At 38.4% G+C, this 21,137-nt stretch overlaps 2 protein-coding genes across 3 annotated transcripts; one reads left to right on the top strand and one right to left on the bottom strand.

Moving 5' to 3' along the window:
• The first annotated feature begins 3,774 nt into the window (after window positions 1-3,774).
• LOC105426322 (cytochrome P450 307a1) lies at window positions 3,775-9,951 on the top strand. The gene is made up of 3 exons (XM_011637485.3): window positions 3,775-4,694; window positions 6,688-7,479; window positions 7,738-9,951. The coding sequence occupies exons 1-3, from the start codon at window positions 4,298-4,300 to the stop codon at window positions 8,064-8,066; spliced, it is 1,518 nt and encodes a 505-aa protein (XP_011635787.2). The 5' UTR covers window positions 3,775-4,297; the 3' UTR covers window positions 8,067-9,951.
• LOC105426320 (trehalose transporter 1-like protein) lies at window positions 9,628-20,443 on the bottom strand. Of its 2 annotated transcripts, none has more exons than XM_011637483.3 (5): window positions 19,960-20,443; window positions 14,645-14,701; window positions 12,907-13,048; window positions 12,488-12,807; window positions 9,628-12,382 (listed from the first exon to the last, which is right to left on the bottom strand). In XM_011637483.3, the coding sequence occupies exons 1-5, from the start codon at window positions 20,017-20,019 to the stop codon at window positions 11,423-11,425; spliced, it is 1,539 nt and encodes a 512-aa protein (XP_011635785.2). In that variant the 5' UTR covers window positions 20,020-20,443; the 3' UTR covers window positions 9,628-11,422. The 2 variants fall into 2 exon arrangements, with proteins under 2 accessions (XP_011635785.2, XP_011635784.2); XM_011637482.3 differs by lacking the exon at window positions 19,960-20,443 and adding an exon at window positions 15,538-17,152.
• Window positions 20,444-21,137: the final 694 nt, after the last annotated feature.

The raw sequence follows: 21,137 nt of genomic DNA, 5'->3' as shown, positions 1-21,137 counted from the left end.
TTTAGCACATCAACCAAGTGCTCCGCTCCGGGTGACATGGGGTCTTCAGAACTATCCTTAACTGTCCTACAAATCCAGGCAAAAGGACAAGCGGGCTGCAAGGCAGGCGACCATGCGTCCCATCACCGATCTTATTCATTGCTAATCCGGATAACCTTGATTTTCGGTGCTGGTCGCCTTCGTACCGGCCGCCTCGGAATATATCTGCCACACTTTTTTTTATCGCCGAGCATCTATCTGCGACCAGATCGATGCGGTGCGATCATCGAGATCAACCTCAGAAATAAACCTCAAAACGTGAATCTTGATCACTCATCACTTGGCTACCTCAAAGGGAAGATCATTAAAGATTTATCGCGAATGAAGATCAACAATGTGACAATTTAAGACAATATAAGATAATAGTCTTGATGACAAGACAAGAGTCTTGAATGATGTATTTTATTGGAAAACCTGAGGCTTCTTTTAGTTTGATTCGTTATTTTGTTCCCTTTTTATCAACTGTTCAAACATATAAGTAGATGTGGTAAGGAATATGAGTTTATGCCGGTTTATATTTCAATTCGTCCTTCATTGCTGTCGAGTACTTGACAAAAGTGTGTCATCGCGCTGCCTATCTCACTTTTATCAGCTTTGCTTCTTCTCATTCTGCAATAACGAATCACATTTACGATTTCATTTTTATTTTGGCATTTAATAAAACAATTTACTAATCAGATTCAACATCAATTCATCATATTCTATTAATCATATTATACAGAAAAAAGTAAATCATAAATTAAGATATATTCTATTATAAGCAAGAATATTATAATATTTTCAGAAGAATTGATTTTGATTTGATTGATTTATTTTGATTTGTTTTGAATTTCTATTAATGCAAGTATAGAAATTCTCATATATAAGCAAGAATGTAATCTTTATATGGAAGATTTTTAATCTCGAATTAAGCAAAAGTAATATTTACATCAATATCAATTCAATCAAATCAAAGCAAAAACTTTTAAGAAGATTATAATAGTGTTTATACATGAGAAAAAAAGTTTGTCTTAATTTAAGGCTAATTTTTTTTGTTTCGATTATCCGTAAATATTTGCAGATGAGATGTAGGAAGTATAAAGAGATGATGAAATAGAAAAAGAAGATTAATCTCTTCTTCTTTTGAAAATATATTGAAAATTGAAACCGAGAGACTTGAAATTTATCGAAATTGCCACTTGACGCTGAATCTTGAATTTTATCGCATTCTCGCAGAAATCTATGGAAAGTGGCGTTTCGTACGGATTTCCGCGTTAATCGAGCGCCGAGCTGCGAGAGAGATCGCGTACGAAAGCGAAATGAAAAATCGCCCCGACGACGACGGGGACGACGACGACGACGACGATGACGACGACGACGACGACAGTGGCGGCGAGCTTCCGGCCATGACTCGCAAACGGAGAAGAGGGCTTTCCCGTTATGCGCCTCGTCTCTAGAGTTGATTTGGCGAGCTGGAGGCGGCGACGACGGCGGCGGCGGCGGCGGCGGCGGCGGCAGAGAGGCCGGTACCGCTAGCTTCCCAGAAATCGACTCTCGATAATACCACTCGATACGGATGAAGTAATCTCTCTACTGTCGCGGCGAGTGAGAGGGAAAAAAATCGCGGCACTGACCGGTGGGGGAGCCTGTGTCACGCCGTGCGTTCCCCGGAGGACAAGCGGGAGGGCCCGGTAGAGAATAGGGGCACATACGCACCACCATAATTCTTATGCTCTATACATTAATTTGTACGAATTTGAAGTGTGACTTTCATTAATTTGTATGAATTTTTGAAGAACTTGTCATACTTTTTTGTCATTAAATTAAATTTATTTAAATTTATTTTTTTTTTTTTTTTATTTATATATCTTCCTGCTGCAAATTAATCTATTGCGTTCTTAATCAGAAGCTAACTTTTATTTTTCTTGCTTGATTTTCTTTACGAATCGTGTCAGAAACGGAAAGTGTAAATTTTCAGACCGCAGGTAGCAAGCAGGTCGCACGGAATGTTTTTGTAGAACAGTATTTTCTGTTTTCACAGAATAGGAAATGTGAAGATGATAATCTCGGGTTTTCTTAGGACGATAATTTTAATTTTTAAACGTTCTTCCTCATTCCGTTACATATATATAGATACATATATGATACATATATTATCCGTCTGCTCTATTGTTCTAAAGAGCATTTAAAGATTGATGAAACCTGCTTGTTTTCCGCTTAAACAATGTTTGTAAACTAATATGGATGAAATTAATATGGATGAAAGGAAAAGAAGACATCGTTAGAATTGTATATTTTACTTCCTTCTCGTCGAAACGCATTCGCAATTGTCTCGGTTACATAACGGCCATTCAGCGTCCTGCTGAGACGCTGATTTTGGATTCAAGATCGACCGATTGATTTTTCTCGATGAGAAAAATCGATCCAGACGTAAACAATGTCTGCCGCCCCAAACAAGCGTGACCAGCGGAGGAAAAGTTTCACAAAAATGACGATCGCTACACGTATAGTAAACTATTTATAGCTTTGCAATGTCAAAACGGAATATAATAAAGTATAGTCTTGTAAATGTAAGATACCCGCTTATTTTAGCTTCCATTATGCTGTGAAGTGATGGAAAATGATGAATAATTTATTGCATTCTGCCGATCCAGGGAAAAAGCCATATAATTTGTACGGTCAAGTTTCGATAATGAAAACGGAAAGTCGCGACTCGCTTTTCACTCTCATTTTTCTCTGTACGGAACCTATAGGAGAATTATAATACAGCCCCGTCGCGCAATTCTGTGAATGTGTGTGTGTGTGTGTGTGTGTGTGTGTGTTTTCGTATAGTTTTTTAAAGAGTCGAAAGCGCCGAAAGTGGGGGAATGCCGAGCCACGAGTTAGCTGGGCACCACGCGAAAAAGGTAACTTTGCTCTCTATCCACGTATCCCGCGATGTACCAAAAGTGAATTATCATCGATCACCGACCGCGACATTCGTCTCGATCACAGGTGCGTCAGATGGTACCGGCGCGGTTGTGTGTCGACGGAATCGTCCCAGGAGCTGGCTGCGAGTCGACGCGCAGCGCACGCTCGCCAGCACATACCACCACCTTCGCTGCCAGAAAACTCGATGGCACCTTAAGGAGAGAAGCCAAGGGCAAGAAGCGTCCCTTCGTTTACACGGCTCGAGCTCGGGAGGCCGCGGGCCCTATTGGCGACCCCTCTCCCCACCCTCTCCTCTATCACCCGTCCCTACCACTACGTAGGTTTGCTCTTTGCTCCACCGCCTCCGGGGTCCTTTTCCTCTCCTCCACTCCCCCGCGATCATCCCTCCGTCGTTGCGTCCGCTTCCCTCCGGTCCTTCTCTCACCGCTCCGCAGGTACTACCAATCCGTACGCGAGTATGTCCCTTCAGGTTTTCTTGAAATTTGTCTCTGTTTAAGCAAAGGCAGAGGGGTACGCACTCATGATCCGTACAAGAGATGTCCACCTCCTCCTCCTTCTCCTCCTCTCTCTCTCTCTCTCTCTCTCTCTCTCTCTCTCTCTCTCTCTCTCTCTCTCTCTCTCTCTCTCTCTCTCTCTCTCTCTCTCTCTCTCTCTCTCTCTCTCTCTCTCTCTCTCTCTCTCTCTCTCTCTCTCTCTCTCTCTCTCTCTCTCTCTCTCTCTCTCTCTCTCTCTCTCTCTCTCGTCTTCCTCCACCTCTATCGTCACCACCACCTCCTCCTCCCTCTCTCCCTCCCTCCCTCCCTCCTCCTCTTGCACACAGCCCACCTCGTCTGAACACGAATCCATATGTATGGGGTTGAGGCGCACAGTGCTCGACGCAAATGTGCTGACTACATTACGCCCGGCTATATAAGATAGCCGGGCAACCATCCTATCCCCACAGACCGAGACAGATCGGCGGGCCGTTCACAGACGGGCCACAAGGAGCTTGCGTCCCGATCAGCCGATACTCGTTTGCGGTGGAGCTATCACGTCCGAGAGATCGTTTTGGAGAAGAATCGACGATTGTTGACATTTCCAGCGACGTGAGCAAGGGACTGCATCTGGGTTTCGAGAAGAAATTCACCTTACTGAAGATAGACGGCCTAATCATCAATACATGTGTTTCGAATTAAGAAAGAATATATCCCACAGAAAAGATATAAATCGAAGAGCTCTGGGCTCGATAATCGAAACAGTATTTCTGTTGGAAAGTCAAGAAGAATATTTTTCCCGGATCATCAGAGAAAAGGGAAGAAAAGGACGAGAAGGTTCTCTTTAATGAAGAAATTTGTGATTGTGCCGAAGGATGATCTTTGTCAGCACCACAACATGCTTTCTGCTCGCCGTTGTTTTGGTAGCCTTAGCCTTGATCATAGTAGACTATATTACGTCGAAAAAGACGCCGAAGAAACTATACGACGGCGAAGAGCCGTCCCTACAAGATCCACCTGGGCCGAGGCCATGGCCAATCCTGGGCTCCCTTCATATTTTGGGACGCTACGACGTGCCTTACAAGGCCTTCGGCGACCTCGTCAAGACTTACAACAGCCAGGTGATTAAGCTCAAGATGGGATCTGTACAGTGTGTCGTCGTCAATGGACTGGAGAACATCAAAGAGGTTTTGATCACCAAGGGCCATCACTTCGACTCCAGGCCGAACTTTATCAGATATCATCTTCTCTTCTGCGGCAACAAGGAGAACTGTAAGTATTTTTGTTATTGTTCGTGCACCTAAAAATCGATACAAAATTAATTAATTCTATTCAAAGAAACTTTTAATATTACATTAATATATTAAAATTATGTTTAAAAAATTCTGAATGTTTAAACAAGAAAAAGAGATTAATATTACAAACAAAAGATTTATAACTGTAAGATTGTGGCGAATTCGAATTTCATATATTTGAAGCAATTTTCTGGCCGATTTATCATTCTATTGATATTAACAATTAGTAAGCCAATAGAAATGAATTCAGCCAATTTGGTGGTTACTTAACACTTTTTAGTTCAGATTGTTCGATCGAAACGCAGATCGATTACGCTCACACAACCGCAAACGAATCACTCTCTCAGCGGTTTGGGTCACGTTGCGAGCGTGTTCCTGTTCCCTGATCGCGCGTCCGGCAGGGAGATCAGAAATTCCGATCGATTGTGATTTACTGTCCACCGAATCGTGAATCATCGATGTAGCGTCGGCCGAAGGCCCGCGCGGCTTGTCAGCACCTCGTTTCAGGAGGAGCTCCTCGAAAAGTCGCTTCTCATGCTAACGACCTTGTCGTACGTCGCTTGCGCGCGCGCGCACGCAAAAACACGTGAGCGCACATACGCATGAATATACTCACGCGTACCTTACGCATAATACGTGATTTACCTGTCGCGCACGCATATTCCACGCTCGTCCGCGCCGAAACTCGTGCTAAGGTCAGCGGTAAGAAGCGGTACCAAGTGCAGGCGGAAAAGGTCACGGTACCACTTTCACGCGTTCCTGGCTCACCCGGCAAACAGGATCAAGGCTGATCCACCAGAATCGCCGCCGCCGTGCCCCGCGATGCGAGACGATCGCGCTAACCCCTTCCCGTTCACAGGCCCGTAAGTCGCGGTGAAATATTTTATTTTCGCGCATACGTCACGGGCACCGCCGACTCACAATACGATCTCCATGTTTCTTGTTTATTACAGAATGACTAGCTATTATTAGCCGACTCGATCCCACGATTTTTCTTCGTCACGGGCAATGAATTAACGATATTTTACAATTTTTCTCGATGCTCGCATATGATTCTATTTTAAATTAATTTGCGTTAAACATTTCCATATTTTACTTAATTGTTTTTTATTACGAAAATATATTTTTATATATTTTATATATTTTATAATTTTATGTAAAATGTTAAATTAAAAAAGATTTCTTTCAAAGTGTTTTTTATTCCGATCTGATGAGTTCGCCGAGTTGTCGCGAAAAAAAAACAGGTAATGGGAGAACAGGGTTGTGGAAAAATTGCTCTTCAGGTTCTCGGTCTCGGTTGCCCCGCATGCACGGCGAGAAACCGGGTCACTTCCTGCTACCGTCTCTTCTCCCGCTTCGATTTCATATCAAGTGCGCCGAACGGCGAATCCATTTTCTGCCTCTGCCGGGGAATTGATGCCGTCTAGCTGCACATTTCCGCGTTCGCGACGCGATCGGAAGGTGTGCGAAATAGAAAGGGAGGGTATGCGAATTTTTCTCTTGCTAAAAATGATGACGTTTTGAAACACGTTGTTACGCGCGCCGCAACGGTAACAAGGCCAAGTTCAACACCGCTGCCAGTTGTGCTGATTATTTTTTTCTCGATTCGGTAATTTGAACCGCAAACGTACCATCGCAGAATATACCATCACGACGCCACGACGTCAGCTACTTCTGTTGCAAGTTGCTATAGATTACGACACGACGGAAGCAAAATTAATTACTGCCGTATTGGAGAAATTGTTTTAAATATCATGTCTCTAAGTAAAAAGAAAAAAAAGAAAGATATTTATGTATTTATATTTTACAAATATTGTTGAAGTATATTTTTCAGCCAAACAAATTATAGGATACTAATTCTTAATGAAAATTTTAAAATTGTTTATTATTATTAACTGAATGTATGTTGGACTTTTAAGATAGGACGACAATTAAATCTCTTTTTTTTTTTTTTTTTAATGTATTTATAGCTCTGGCGTTCTGCAATTGGTCGGACATTCAGAAAACGCGAAGAGAGATGCTGCGAGGACACACGTTCCCGCGCGCTTTTACCACACGATACAACCAGTTGAACGGCATCATCGGCGGCGAGATGGATTGGCTGATCGACCACCTGACCAGCATCTCCGGTGTCAGCTTGCACGTCAAGCCATTGATCATGCACACGTGCGCGAATATCTTTATCAAGTATTTCTGCTCGCGGAGCTTCAGCCTCGACTATATTCCCTTCCGTGAGATGACCGAGAACTTCGACAAGGTGTTCTACGAGGTAAATCAAGGCTACGCCGCGGACTTTATGCCGTTTCTGATGCCATTGCACCAACGTAACATGACGAAAATGGCGAACTGGAGCCACGAGGTCAGGAAGTTCGTGGAGAAGAACATAATCGGCGATCGTGTGACTAGCTGGAGGTCGGTCATCCCCGAGGAGGACTACGTCGACTGCCTGATCAATCACATCAAGACCGACGCCGAGCCCAAGATGTCCTGGGAGATGGCGATGTTCGCGCTGGAAGACATCATTGGCGGTCACTCGGCGGTCGGCAATCTCTTAGTCAAGATCTTGGGATACCTGGTTATTCGGCCGCACGTACAGAAAATAGCGCAGATGGAAATCGACGGGGTCGAAACCCCGAGCGCCTTCGTCGGCCTGGAGAATAGAGGAAGCATGCCGTACACGGAAGCGATCATTCTCGAAGCGATCAGACTGATCGCCAGCCCGATCGTGCCACATGTCGCCAATCAGGATAGTTCCATAGCCGGTGAGCAATTTTTTTCTCCCTCCTGCTACGTTGTTAAAGCGAATATTATATAAATCTAATCTTGTTAGTTGTTGCAATTTGCAGAAATTTATAAAACTGCGAGTGAAATAAGCAAATTTTTACAACGACGATTATTGAAGAGAATATTTTGTTGAGCTTACGCAATATTTTTATTTATAATTTAAAAAATAGAATATGACAATTTTGGGAATTTTTTTGTTTTTGTTTTTATTTAAATCTCGATTTTCTATCTTCCAGGTTACAAGATAGAGAAGGACACGTTTATCTTTCTGAACAACTACGATTTGAATATGTCGGAGAGCTTGTGGGTCTCGCCTGAAGAATTCATGCCGGAGCGATTTGTGCAGAACGGCAAGCTGCTGAAGCCGGAACACTTCCTGCCGTTCGGGGGTGGCCGAAGATCTTGCATGGGCTACAAAATGGTTCAGTACATCAGCTTCTCGACGATAGCCACCCTGCTGAAGAACTTCAACATATTGCCGGTAGAGAAGGAGATCTACAAGGTCCCGATCGGCAATCTGGCGCTTCCGCAGGATACGTTCAGATTCCGTTTTGAGAGACGGTAGAATAGGAAACGCGACAACGAGAAAAAGAATGAATCCGGTCGAATCGGTGAAATCGGCGCGCGATTTCGATCTCTCGTCCACGATTCGACCGCGAGCTGGGCTCCTGAAGCTTTTGCCGATCACGCGGACAACAATCGTTGATTAAAATCGACTCGATTGGACTCGAATGGCAGGCAAGAACTGAAAACAACGATTCGATATTTAATTTATGATAATCGAGCGTAACGACAAAAACGTACTCTCGTACATCGGCGGAGTTTTTTATTAGCGATACGCGTAACGGAGGACCAGCAGCTAAAAAGAGGCTTTTGACTCCAAGGAAGCTTTACTGGCGTAGGGAGGGTTAGATATGAGAACGAGTGGAGGGTGTCCGATCTCCGGCGCTAACAGAGCTTTACTGACATTATTAGATCGTTAAGGTAGCTAACTGGATCGTTCGACTCATGCCCTAGGCGCGAATACGCGCGGAGCCCAGTTTCGTTAAATTAGTTCTTCGTTTACTTTTTTACTTACTTTACTTATTTTATTTAATTACTTTACATCTTACGGAATATTATTTCCTTCTCTTATTAAATCGAATTGCATGATTTGATTACAAAAATTATTTTAGAATTAATTAATAGTAGCTAATTCGAGAGAATAGCGTTTTTTAATTAACATGTTAATTATAAAATTTAATTTTATATTTATCTATAATTTTATTCTATTTATAAAAAAAATTGGAACAGCTACAGCGACAAAAACTATGCAAAACTCCATTCACAATATTCTGAATCAAAAGATAGATTGTGAATCAATGATGAGCGATAATTGTTTTGAAAGAAACGTCACGCCTCGCCCATGATAGAACGAACTGTTTGTTTAAACACATAAGACTTCTCATCAGCTGATATATTAATAGAAAGATTATCAATTAAGACGATATAAAGAGTGCTAGGGCTAAGTCCGGACGATTCACATGAAACTTTGGTTTTAATTGATATTTGAAAATAATCGAAGAAGAAGACTGAAGTTAATTAATACTTCCTTCGAATTTAAAAGTGTAATGTACACGAGCTTAATGTTGTCAAATATACATCTTTATGTTTGTATATCTTAAAATCCTTTTATAAAAGTAAATTGTATGAAAGATTCTTTGCACTTTTCAATTCGAAGGTTTAAGATTTATTTTTATTAACATAATAAAGAGAAATGCGAAGCATTCCACTTTATAGAGGCAAAGCGTTTTTATACATATTTTCTTCTTCTTCTTCTTCTTCTTTATTTTGATATATATATATATATATATATAATATATATATTGAATAATATTTAGTATTGTTAAATCATCATGCATGTATTTCACCATATCGTCACATTTCATAACGTGGTGCGAAGTAATTTTCGAGAGCATGGAGGCAAAAAGAAGGAGAACAATTTAAGCCATGTTAAAATGTTACGAGAAAATTCGACATTATTTCCTAAACGTTTGCATTTTTGGTTAAATGATATATGTTACGTAACATGATAACTTTTCGGGACAAAGTAATATTTTCTTCCTGTACCACCTCGCAAACAATAATTTATTTTAATTATTGAGTGTTTATTAGCATTATGTTGTATTATTACTACAATTTTACAATTATTCTATGTTATTATTATTACTTCTTATTATTATCATTATTATTGTCAGTAATCATGTTAATCGTCATCCTATCTTTTCTCGCCTCGTTTCTCCACCGGATCCCACCTGTATCCCACGCTTTCACATTTCGTAAATTGTACATTATTTGTTATTTAATTATCGTGATTGTTACATTATTTGTTAATTTATTATTTAAGATTTTAATAATATTTTAAATAATTATATTTAATAATTATAAAATACATGAGACACATATGTATATATATGTATTTTTATATTGACATATATGATACATATTTAGTATAACTTAAATAAGTTTCAGAATTAGTTGAATTAATTGTAAATTAATTCATCGATCAGTCGCACGATAAACTTTAGAGTTTTGGTAAGCTGTAAACTTTGGTAAGCTGTAAAGTAAGTACTTCACGTCCAATAGCTGCGTCAATATCATCGCACTGTCCCCCCTCCCCCCAATTTGTACAAATAAAGAAAGTTACATTTCAAATTGTAAAAGACAATTGTAAAGTGGCAATTTAATTGAAGACAATTCCCTCAATTATTATCGCAATGTCAGAATACTTTCCAGCCTTAAGTAAACAACATGTATCCGTGACACGCGAATACGAAACGCCTTTCTATATCGTTATCGAGTCGACATTCGATCGTTATCATCGCGCCAACTTGTCGACCTTATCGGCGAATAAATCAAATTTAACATGCTGGTAATTAGCATGAAGACAATTTTACAAAAAGTAAATCAATAATAAGCTATTTGTGCAATTTGTTTAGTGCACTTAGATAAGCACTATCACGCAATGTCTCCTTTCGATTTCGCATTCATAAATTTTTATACTGTTGAACAGTCAATATAAATTATCACTGATAAAGTATAATTATCACTGATTAAATATCTTATATTTAATTAACTATGCATATTATCGATAGAACGCAATCGATTTTACGCAACATATTCTTCTCTCTAGATCTTCAATGTGATGACATTTTAATCTATCCTTTCGATAAAGGAGAATATTTGAGATATGTGACGATAATTTGAATTGTATCTTGAAGATTAAGAGATGCCTCATTTACTGAGCAATAAGTATATAAATGAATTTTAATTAAATAGTACAGTATGTTGTCTTATATAAATGTAATTTTCGAGATTGCGTATCTCTCTCTCTCTCTCTCTCTCTCTCTCTCTCTCTCTCTCTCTCTCTCTCTCTCTCTCTCTCTCTCTTCTCTCTCTTGCCGTAAATTAGTTGTAAATTAGTGCAAATCAAATCTTATTTTAGTGGAATTTGCAACACATTTGGAACACATCTTGCATGTGGAACTATTGATATATGGCACTGTTCTCGTTTCAATGGCAAAATTCTTATCAAGATGACAACATAGCTTTGTCATAATACGTTTTATTTATTTCTCTTTGTAAGCAAATATCTTTACGTCTTTTATCCACGTCAGAAAGTCAGAATTTTACGAAATATATGATTGAAAGATCTCGTTTAATGTATTTAGAATAAATATAAAAGATATTTCATTATTTCGATTTTATACCCCTTATTTTAGGATACCTCTCGAAATATCACAGAACAGCGTTGCATTTGTTTCATTTCTTCCGCCAGCCATGCAACATTCGTACGTTCGATTTTTATGTCTTTTCCTCCATAAATATAATATAATTTACTCTAGACGGTTACCTGCCCGTTTTTATAAACATTAAATATCCTCAATTTCTTAAAAGACCGACGGAGGTTGGAGCTACTCTTTCCCCGACTATTCCTTCGGTTGTCTGCAACTCAAAGGCCTTCTTCTTCATCGAGAACATGTCTTCGATTTCACGAAGGGTCTTTCCCTTCGTCTCAGGTAGGAAGAATAGGATGAATACGACCCCAACCAGAGACACGATTGCGAAAAAGAGAAACACACCGTGCATACCCATTTGGGCCAGCATATCCGGATACGTTTTGACGGTCACCGCGCTGAAGAGATAACCTAGGCAAACCGTCGAGCCGGACAATATATCTTTGACCTTGGACGGGTATACCTCGCCCACCATGGCGAAGGGCATGACCAGGAAGCCCAGAGTACTCGTAAAGATATACATCACCATGCAGATCACCGGGACCACCCCGTTGTCCGCCATAACCGTGCCCTTTTCCGCCAGGAAGAGATAGAGCGACAGGCCGCCCATAAATATCGTCATGCCGATGCCGGATATCATCGATGGTATTCGTCGACCGAATTTGCGAGACACGCCGGCCGTCAGAAGACTGGCTATGAAACGGGCGACCCCTATCAGTACGGCCCCGAGATAAGGATCTACCTTGACACCGGACTTGGCCATGATCGCGACGGCGTTGTATATGACGACGAAGATTCCGGAGAATTGTTGGAAGAAGAAGAACGCGATCATTATACCGAACGGTACCAAGGAGCTCCTTTTCACCAAGTGCTTCAGTATATTCTGATTTTTCTTCTGCGGCCGTGGCTTCAGCTCAAACAGAACCTCCGCCGTGGCTGGCTGGTCCTTCGGTATTCCGCGAAATCTTTTCATGATCTCCAGCGCTTCCTCGGGCCGATTCTGGTCCCGCAGCCATAGAGGAGTCTCTGGTACCACCAGCAGGGTGAGGGCGATCGCGCACAACGGAAATAGGGCGCACAGCAGAGCCACCAGTCGCCAGTCGTCCTTTGAGAGAAAAATCGAGATTATTATTATTATTATTATTATTATTATTATTATTATTATTATTATTATTATTCATATATATTAATTAATATTATGAGCATTTACCTTAATGATATATCCGAAGATATAAACAATAAGAACACCGAGAGCAATTGAGATACTGGTCCACGTGACCATCGTGCCTCGCCATTTCGGTCCAGCTATTTCTGCCACGTACACCGTCGTCGGAACCGACGCCATACCGGTGGATATTCCGGAAATCGCTCTTCCTATCAGGATCTGCGTGTAACTGTTCGACATGTAAATGGTCACCCAACCCGCCATCGAGATGAACGATGTCACGAACATGCTGATCTTCCTTCCTCGTCCCATCACAGCGCTCGAAAGTAAGCAGCCGATAGGCGTACCCAACGCCGATACGGTAGCTGTGGCGCAAGAAACAATTACGATTAAAGTTTATTCCTAATAATTTAACAAGTTTCAAGGGAAACTGGTTAAAGGGGTGAATTTTTCGTGACACCGACCCATCCAGTTCGCTTGGACAGCGTCAAGCCGCAAGTCGTCGGGACTTTTTGGGTTCATCATCGCAGGTTCCGCTACAGCGCTGTAACCGAAACCCATCGCAGGCCCCAGTACTACAACATTGGCGCATAAAGCCATCAGTATCTGTTAAAAAAAAAAAAAAAGAGAGAGAGAGAGAGAGAGATCGTAAATCAGAGGAAAATTGGAGATATCGGTGAATTGTAATGAAAACGTAACGGTGAGCGTGCGAAAAATCTTAAGAAAAATATTTGTATATTGCGTTGCAAAACGTGAGCTCTCGGTAAACTTTTCAAAATGGAATATTTATGGCTAGATCATTGTTTACATGTTGCAAAACATGTGCGCGAAAAGCGCGGTAAACAGATGCGGGAGGTATTGCAGTTATCGTATCACCAAAGGCTAAGGTTAACTGAAGCATATCATCGAATTTTTTATCTGAATAATTTCCCTTATCATGCCAACTGCTGCAGCTGTTATACATGCGAATAACATTAGAACCGGTTTAACGAATAATCGCGAAGGAAGGCGCAGCCGACAATTAAATGCGCCTTAAAAACTCGCGGTGGAAAATGATGGTTTTTTTTTATGATGGCTTAAAGGCGAATTAATACGTAGTGCCTATTATCCTTTTCAAGATATCGAGATAACTACCGAATGGAAAATCTCATAATGAAGATAGAGTATATCTTATCGCCATTGATCTGGAAGATTTGGAATTTTATGTGACGTCAGAGATAAGCAAAAATATATATATATATATGTATGTATATGCATACATATATACATACATATACATATGTATATGTATATAATGCATTTCTTTGTTGTGTGCTCAAGAATAAGCATCTTACGTGAGAGATCACGCAGAAATGTAGATCGAAATCTTTTGAAGATACCGTTGTTTTATGCAAAATAAAGAAGCGCTGTGCAGTCATGATGTGAAAGAAATGCAAATATTGATGACAGTATAAATAAGAATCAAAGTGAGCGAATTTTTTTCTTTTTTTAAACAAAATTAAAATATTTGTGTTTGCTCGTATTTTTTCACTTTCTAATCTGTAACTGATGATTGCGACAAGGTTAATACAACTACGCGTGCAAACTTTTTTTTTGATTAATTGTGAATTATAAATGAGAGTTATATAAATGATTCCATGAATGTTTCCTAACAATTTACATAATTTATTACGGACAAAATCGAATAAAATAGGAAATCTGTTCTACTACACGTCTTGTTTTTATTTCATGTAATTTGCATTTTGACTTGATTACTACATCTTAATTCCAAGATCATTCGAAAAGCGTACAATGAATAGACTTGGAAGCGTGTCATCGTCGCGATATAAATTTTAAAAGATGCAGAGAGAAAGGGAGAAAGAGAGATTATGTTTATTGCAAAATATTTTGCTATCTCGATTGCAAAAGCGCATTAAGCGCGTGCATCTTGTCACGTAAAGATAAATTAATTGAGAAATAAGTTAACTATAGTTAATATTTACGAGGCACTTGTTTTCGACGATAAGATCGATAAGGCAAAAATCAATCATTCCATCGGCAAGATGGGTTCGTTATTATTTCTAAAAGTGATTTATATTAACACTTGGATTTGATAAACAATATGAGATATTATCATTCTCATTATTCACTTTGTCTTTCATGAATAATAATTGTAGGCAAAATTATACGCGATTGTTTAGCGTGTAAGAAGATTTAGCTTACTTGATAAATTGTTCCGGATCGTTCCCACTTTTTTTCATCAGAAACACTAGATTCCATCTGCAAAAAGAAGATTAATAAACTGTTAATCGTTAATCGTTATTACCATTTCCATAATTACGTATATACGTAATTTTCAAAGCTGATCTAAGTTTCACATACATAAATACATCAGACTCGGTTTTTATCGCGTTTTTTTTTTTTTTTTTTTTTTTATTGATTGTAAAACACGAGTCATAAGAATAAAGATACAAATTGTCGGTAATCTTAAACATAATTAAACGATTTCTTATACAACTGAAAGAGTGTACATAAACGCCGCTCATATTGGTAATTCTATATTACAGGAATATTTAATGCTAAAAGTGAAGATCAAAAGGCTGCTAAAATTGATAAATTCAAGTCGTTATCGCGGAATATGATTAATGATGTTCAGAGATAGCACAGAGCTTTATATTCAAAGGGAAGAAAAGACGAAGAAAAAATCCTGATAAACGTAACTCTAATAAGAGTTCCTCCTTTCCTTAACGAATATGATGCTGCATAATAAAAAGAATTCAAAATAAAGCAAAAACTCTTTTTGACACATTCTCAAAAAAGAAAAATATCATAAAATACTTTTTTCAATTATGAGTTTTAGAGCTAAGAAAAGAAACCTTAGAAATATAGTTAGTCTTGTTAAAATGTATATTAAAAAATGCACTGAAATACGATGATAATTTTAAATATCAGACCATCTTTAACAGACAATTTTTAAAATTTAAAATTTAGAGGAAGGTTTATTTTAGATTAAAAATGCACGAATATACTTCAACGAATATAATTCTTCAACGAATATAAACTTTTACGAATATAATTCAAAAATTTGAATTTGTATTCCGAAAATATGTACGTACCTTGACCTCCATGCACAATGATACGTTTCCACCTGTATTGTTAATGCTGGTTTGCCCACCGACAATATTAATATGCATTTCGTTCACATTATTAATATCTTTCTGTTCATTCGTTTTGTTAACGTCCGTTGGTCCATTCGCATTATCAACGTCCGTTTGTTCGTTTACATTTTTGACGTCCGTTTGTCCATTTACATTTTTCACGTCCGTTTGTTCATTTACATTCGTCACGTCCGTCTGTCTATTTACGTTACTGTCCGTTTGTCCATCCGTGTTATTAACGTCCGCTGTGTTCGCCATGGTATTCCCTTTTCTTCAGTATCTTTAGTATTTTCCAATAATTAAACAAATAGTAATATAACAACGGTAATCTCTCTACGTAATGCACAAAAATGCGTGATTTGCAATTTTTTTTTAAAAGAGAATCAATCAATCAGTCTTTTTTATTTCCTTTGACAAGTGACCACCTCTTCTCGCTCTCATTCACGACTCAATCCTTTATATGCCTTTACAATACTCGACGGTGTTTATATATATTCGATTGATGAGCTCGATATCGTATCGCAAGGTACTTTAAATCTTTATCATCATTCATCGACCGCTTGCATGCCGGGCTATTTAAAAGAGACTTTCGATCGGAGACCGATCACCGAATAGATGCGTTTCAACGACTCGATGCTAATTTACTGCCGTCCCGTTCGGATGCGCCGCGAGTTTTAGATAGACGAGTCTGGTCTCCTTTCTTCTGCCTTCAGTTTCTTCTTTGTTCAGATATAATATCGTCGTATGTACAATGCAATAAATACGCGATCCGCGCCGAGCTGTTTATCCCTCTCGACTGTCTGCTCGTATTATTGCCCCGTTCGATAGCGTTCCGCGGAAAATCGCGGTTCGAGATTGCGCCTTCGATCTTTACATAACAATTACAAATAACGTGTCTAATCTAACGATTTTATTGTTTTGCCATTCAAGCAAAACGTCGTCGTCGTCTCGGAGAGATATCCACCGGATCGCTCTGGAAAATTCTTAGAAATTATCTTAGAAATAATTGCCGTTTTCCGAGCCGGTCTCGGATATCTTCAGATCTGAGAGAGAGAGAGAGAGAGAGTAAACGTGCCCACTGTTATTCCGTCAAAGTTCGATATTCGTCTTCGTCGCAATATAGATTCGAGATTTTCGTAAATGCGTCGGCTCGAAATGTGTGTGTCCCTTCAAGTCGCACGATGAGAGCCTCTCTGAGGCCTGAGTATGCCTTTACTCGCGTGAACGTCTCTCGTCCGTCCGCGTTGCGACATTCGCGAGCCTTCTTCCGATTAGCGCGAGATCGATGAGCTTCCCGGTGTGCAACCCGTGGTTGGTGCGACCAGCGACTAACTGGGAACTCGTTATTGACTGAGGACGACGCACGGATTTTATCTGCTGCACCCGGCCACGTTTCTCCACTCCGGGACCGCTTCGCGTCGCGCCGTATCGGCGATGCTCAGGCGAGCGAATGTCAAATAGACGTCTCTTCGTAACTGATAATGAGGCGATTACGTAAGAAGACAATCGAAAAAATCGCTGATAGTTGGCATGTTCGCAAAATCGGCGTAATAACGTTTAATCGGAACAAAGTTTAATTAACAATAATGATGACATCAATGGTAATGAGCATAATTTGTCATAACGTCACGAGAGACTTCTGCCTGAGGGGGAGACGGAGGAACGGGAAATATGATGCAGTTAATCAAATGAAAGAGAGCAAAGAAAAAGCACGCGCGGTTGACTAATAATCTCGTCGTATCTGTTATTTAAAACTTATTTCGAAATTTTATATTTCGTTTTGCGTAAATTTATAAATATCGTTATCTTTATTTGTTTCAACTCGACGATTGATTATTTTAAGAACATTTTGTATACAATTTTATATTACTAATTTTACATTTTATAGTAATAAATATATACATGCTGGATAAATATGATGAGCAGTATAATTGATTTATAGGAAGACATCATTTGAATCTGATTAAAATAAAAATATCTTTTTCTTTTTGTTTAAATTAGTTAATAATAGACGGTCGGAAATATCAGACTGGTTAATTAAAATCACACCTTTGTGTCAGATCCATGTTTATTCTGTAGCAACAAAAATTTGTTGTACGTCATAGGGTCGTACACGTGGATACTTAATCTGAAACGTCTGTTTGTTTCGCCGTCGGATTCAGTCGGAGTGAAAGGCTAATTAGTAATCGACGTGAGACTTCAAAGTGACTTCACGCTTCGATTAATTCCTCACTGCGCTACAAATTGTTGTAACTCTAAATTTTTTCCGGTCTTATTTTTCCTCCGGTCGTCTTGACATTGGCTTGCGCAACTTCCTCGAACGAGATAAACATATATTGTGACGTAATTTTTATCACGATTCCCCATTAATTTATCGCCGATTCTTAGGATGGGCACCCATTAAGAAACATTTTATAGCAATTAAATTGTGTATCCGTAAATTATATATCGTGATCAATGCCATCTTACAACATGGACGATTTAAATGAAGTCCTTGGCCCCTCTCTCTCTCCCATGTTCGTCTTTAAATAAAAATTACGGTGCCCATAAGGGAATATATATATATATATATAAATATATTTAAATATATTTATTTCTGTATTAAAAAATATTTTATATTAAGATTTTATTTTCCTACGTTTATACATGTAGCGTACATAATTACAATGTTTCGAGTATTCTAAGCGATAAGAATGACACTTGTCTTGATTAAATGAACAACAGCGAACGTGACGTCGCTTTTGGTATCTCCTACGAGTGACAGTATCGCCACTATCACAAGGCATCGTAAGCAAACAATGTCACCGCTCGTAAAACAGATCTCAGTACAATCGCAAACGTAATTAGCGCGAGATGTAATATTTCGCCGAATTTCAAACACGTTTGCACATTAATAGCAGCATTAATTGCATAAGACTTTTACAGACGGGTTTAATAAATTTGCAAACGTTTCCTTCTTTACTTTCTTGAGCTCGTTTAATCCCTTAACGGCCTTGGATTCAAATTATTGCGCATGTTACGTATTTCATTATTTTTTTTGTTTTAATTCGGCAAACATTTTGTTCCAAAAAATGGCGTCTATGTATTTTCAAAGAAGGAGGCCTGCTTACAAAACTCAAGTCTACAGTTTAGTAGTATCTGTTTTTCTTTATTTTCTTTATTTTTATATTCTCATATTTCAAATTGAATATATTTCTTACACAAATATACAGATATTTAAAAAATATACATTACAATATATATATATATATATATATATATGATTAAATATTTAATTATAAATATATAAGAATATAACCTATTATCAAATATAACCAAAATGAACAAATAAACACATAAAAATAATAATTATGTTTTTTAAAGTATTACATAATGTATTCTACGATTTGGAATTAAAAATCATCTCGCTTCGTGCGTTACAATTAGAAGACACATCTTAATACCGCTAATATTACGACAAAGAAGCGCTGGAGGATGCATATGGTATCACGATCGAAGCGTTCGTTAATCCGACGAGGTCCCCCGCATCGGTATCGGAGATCGGCGATCTGGTGACACGTGCTTATGAATTGAAAGAGATTAAGGATGAGTCGATAAAGCCGACCGGTAAGACCGTATGTAATACGGTATGATGAGAGCGTTGTCACGGAACTCTTAGCGCTTACGTAAGAAGATCAGGTCGTCACTGTGCACGATATCGCGTGCACGTCACGATGCGTCGATCTTTCCGAGGCCGATCGGCAATACGTCTCACCATTCGCCTCCGAGAGACGGAATTTAATTCCGAGACGGAAAATCGGCGCGGCATACTCCAACTGCGTCGAACTCCGTAATTGCCGCGCGCTTGAATTGCATTAGAAGTGCTACGAAAGCGTTGATAATTATACCGTCATTATCACTTTAATTGTGAGATTATTAATCGTACGATAATCACAACAAGCGGTGCGAAAAAGACCGATGTATGATGTCAATGAGCGTGATGTTTGCAGAGCTTGCTTGAGATGCTTATACATTTGACATCTTTTCGAGCCCTGGTCATCAAACATACGGCTGTAGAAGTAAAGTTTATCATGGCGCTTTACAACTCGCAGATTTGGGAGAGAAACTGGAATTAAGGCGCCAAGGCTGGTCGTTTAAACACAGATTCAGATTGTTAAATGTTGATTTTATAGATCTCTTTTTTTATATATAGATCATTACAAATAGAAACATTATTTTATATTTTTTATATTTTTATATGTAAATTTAAAATTTCAGCTTTGATAATAAATATTGAATGTAAATTCATTCAAGTTTCAACGCGACCTTTCGGTGCAGTTGAAATGCATTTGATCGTTATAAAAGGCAGAAGGCGGATTTGTGAAAGGTTCGCTGACTTACCTGAATGAAACTGCATTCCTCTTCGGGAGAAGACATTTTTCCAGATGCTAATGCGTCCATGCAGTAAAAATGAAAACACTATGTGTATTAGCACTAATTTTAATAAATTAGAAATGTTCAGCTTAACGAAATGCGTATAATTGTTTCTTATAATAATGCGTAATTGTTTCTTAACAGTCCATTATCGACTTCTCGTTCTTTGCTTCCTCAAGATCTACTACTACTACTAGATAAACACGTTTAATTATCGATAAAGAATAGACGGTGATACGTTCACCATGTCGATAAGAGATACCGTTTTTACAAAAAAATAAAAATATCGTTCACGTTAAAGCACCACAAGCAAAAATTAAATGTATCTTAGAATGCTGTTGATCCGCTGTTGTTATCGGTACTATACAATCGACACTAATTGTAGCTATTAATGAAAATATACAGTGGCTTCAAAGTCATCTGAATTGTCTCATGATTTCTCTGATGAAAGCGCGCACCAAAACTGACTTGTTTAACCACTTGACGTTGCTATATGAGCGCCTCGAGTGAGTCTCGTGTTTATTAGATTTGGAATGTATTCGGAATCTTACAATGATATTGAGTGTGTGATAGATATAGATAATAGTTCATTGAATGCAATTAAATCGCTTTATACAGTGTTCGACAAAAGTATTAAAAAAAAAGTGTGTTTTTTGGCTGCGTGTAAAACTCTATTTACTTTGTAAAACTTAATGATTTTGAAAATTTTGTATAAAATACGTTATTCTTCAATACAAATATAGTGCAACATTTAGCGTTAGTCATTATTTTGCAATTAAAAAAATAGTTTTAAGAATGATAAGCTTCATATTATCACATAATTATGACTGTTAATAATAATTTAATTGATGAATAAGTATAAAAGCAGTATATATGGATGACAAGGGAGTTAGTTTCTTTTTAAATATTGAAACGTTTTTTTAAATAAACGTTTAAGACATATATGAAAAGAGAGAGAGAGAGAGAGAGAGAGAGAGAGAGAGAGAGAGAGAGAGAGAGATAAATCAAATTAGGAATTATTTTTAATAATATAAGAAATTTTACTGAAAATGTTATAATTTCTTTCTCTTTATTAAAAGACCGAACAAAAGTTATTTAATAAAAGACAAAAATTAATCATCATAATCGAGCTTATAAATTAATAA

Source organism: Pogonomyrmex barbatus, unplaced genomic scaffold (genome assembly GCF_055798465.1).
Source record: "Pogonomyrmex barbatus isolate J1 unplaced genomic scaffold, ASM5579846v1 scaffold3, whole genome shotgun sequence".
Lineage (NCBI taxonomy): Eukaryota > Metazoa > Arthropoda > Insecta > Hymenoptera > Formicidae > Pogonomyrmex > Pogonomyrmex barbatus.
The sequence above is the reverse complement of the archived record's forward strand: the minus strand, read 5'-3'. Positions and strand labels throughout refer to the sequence as shown.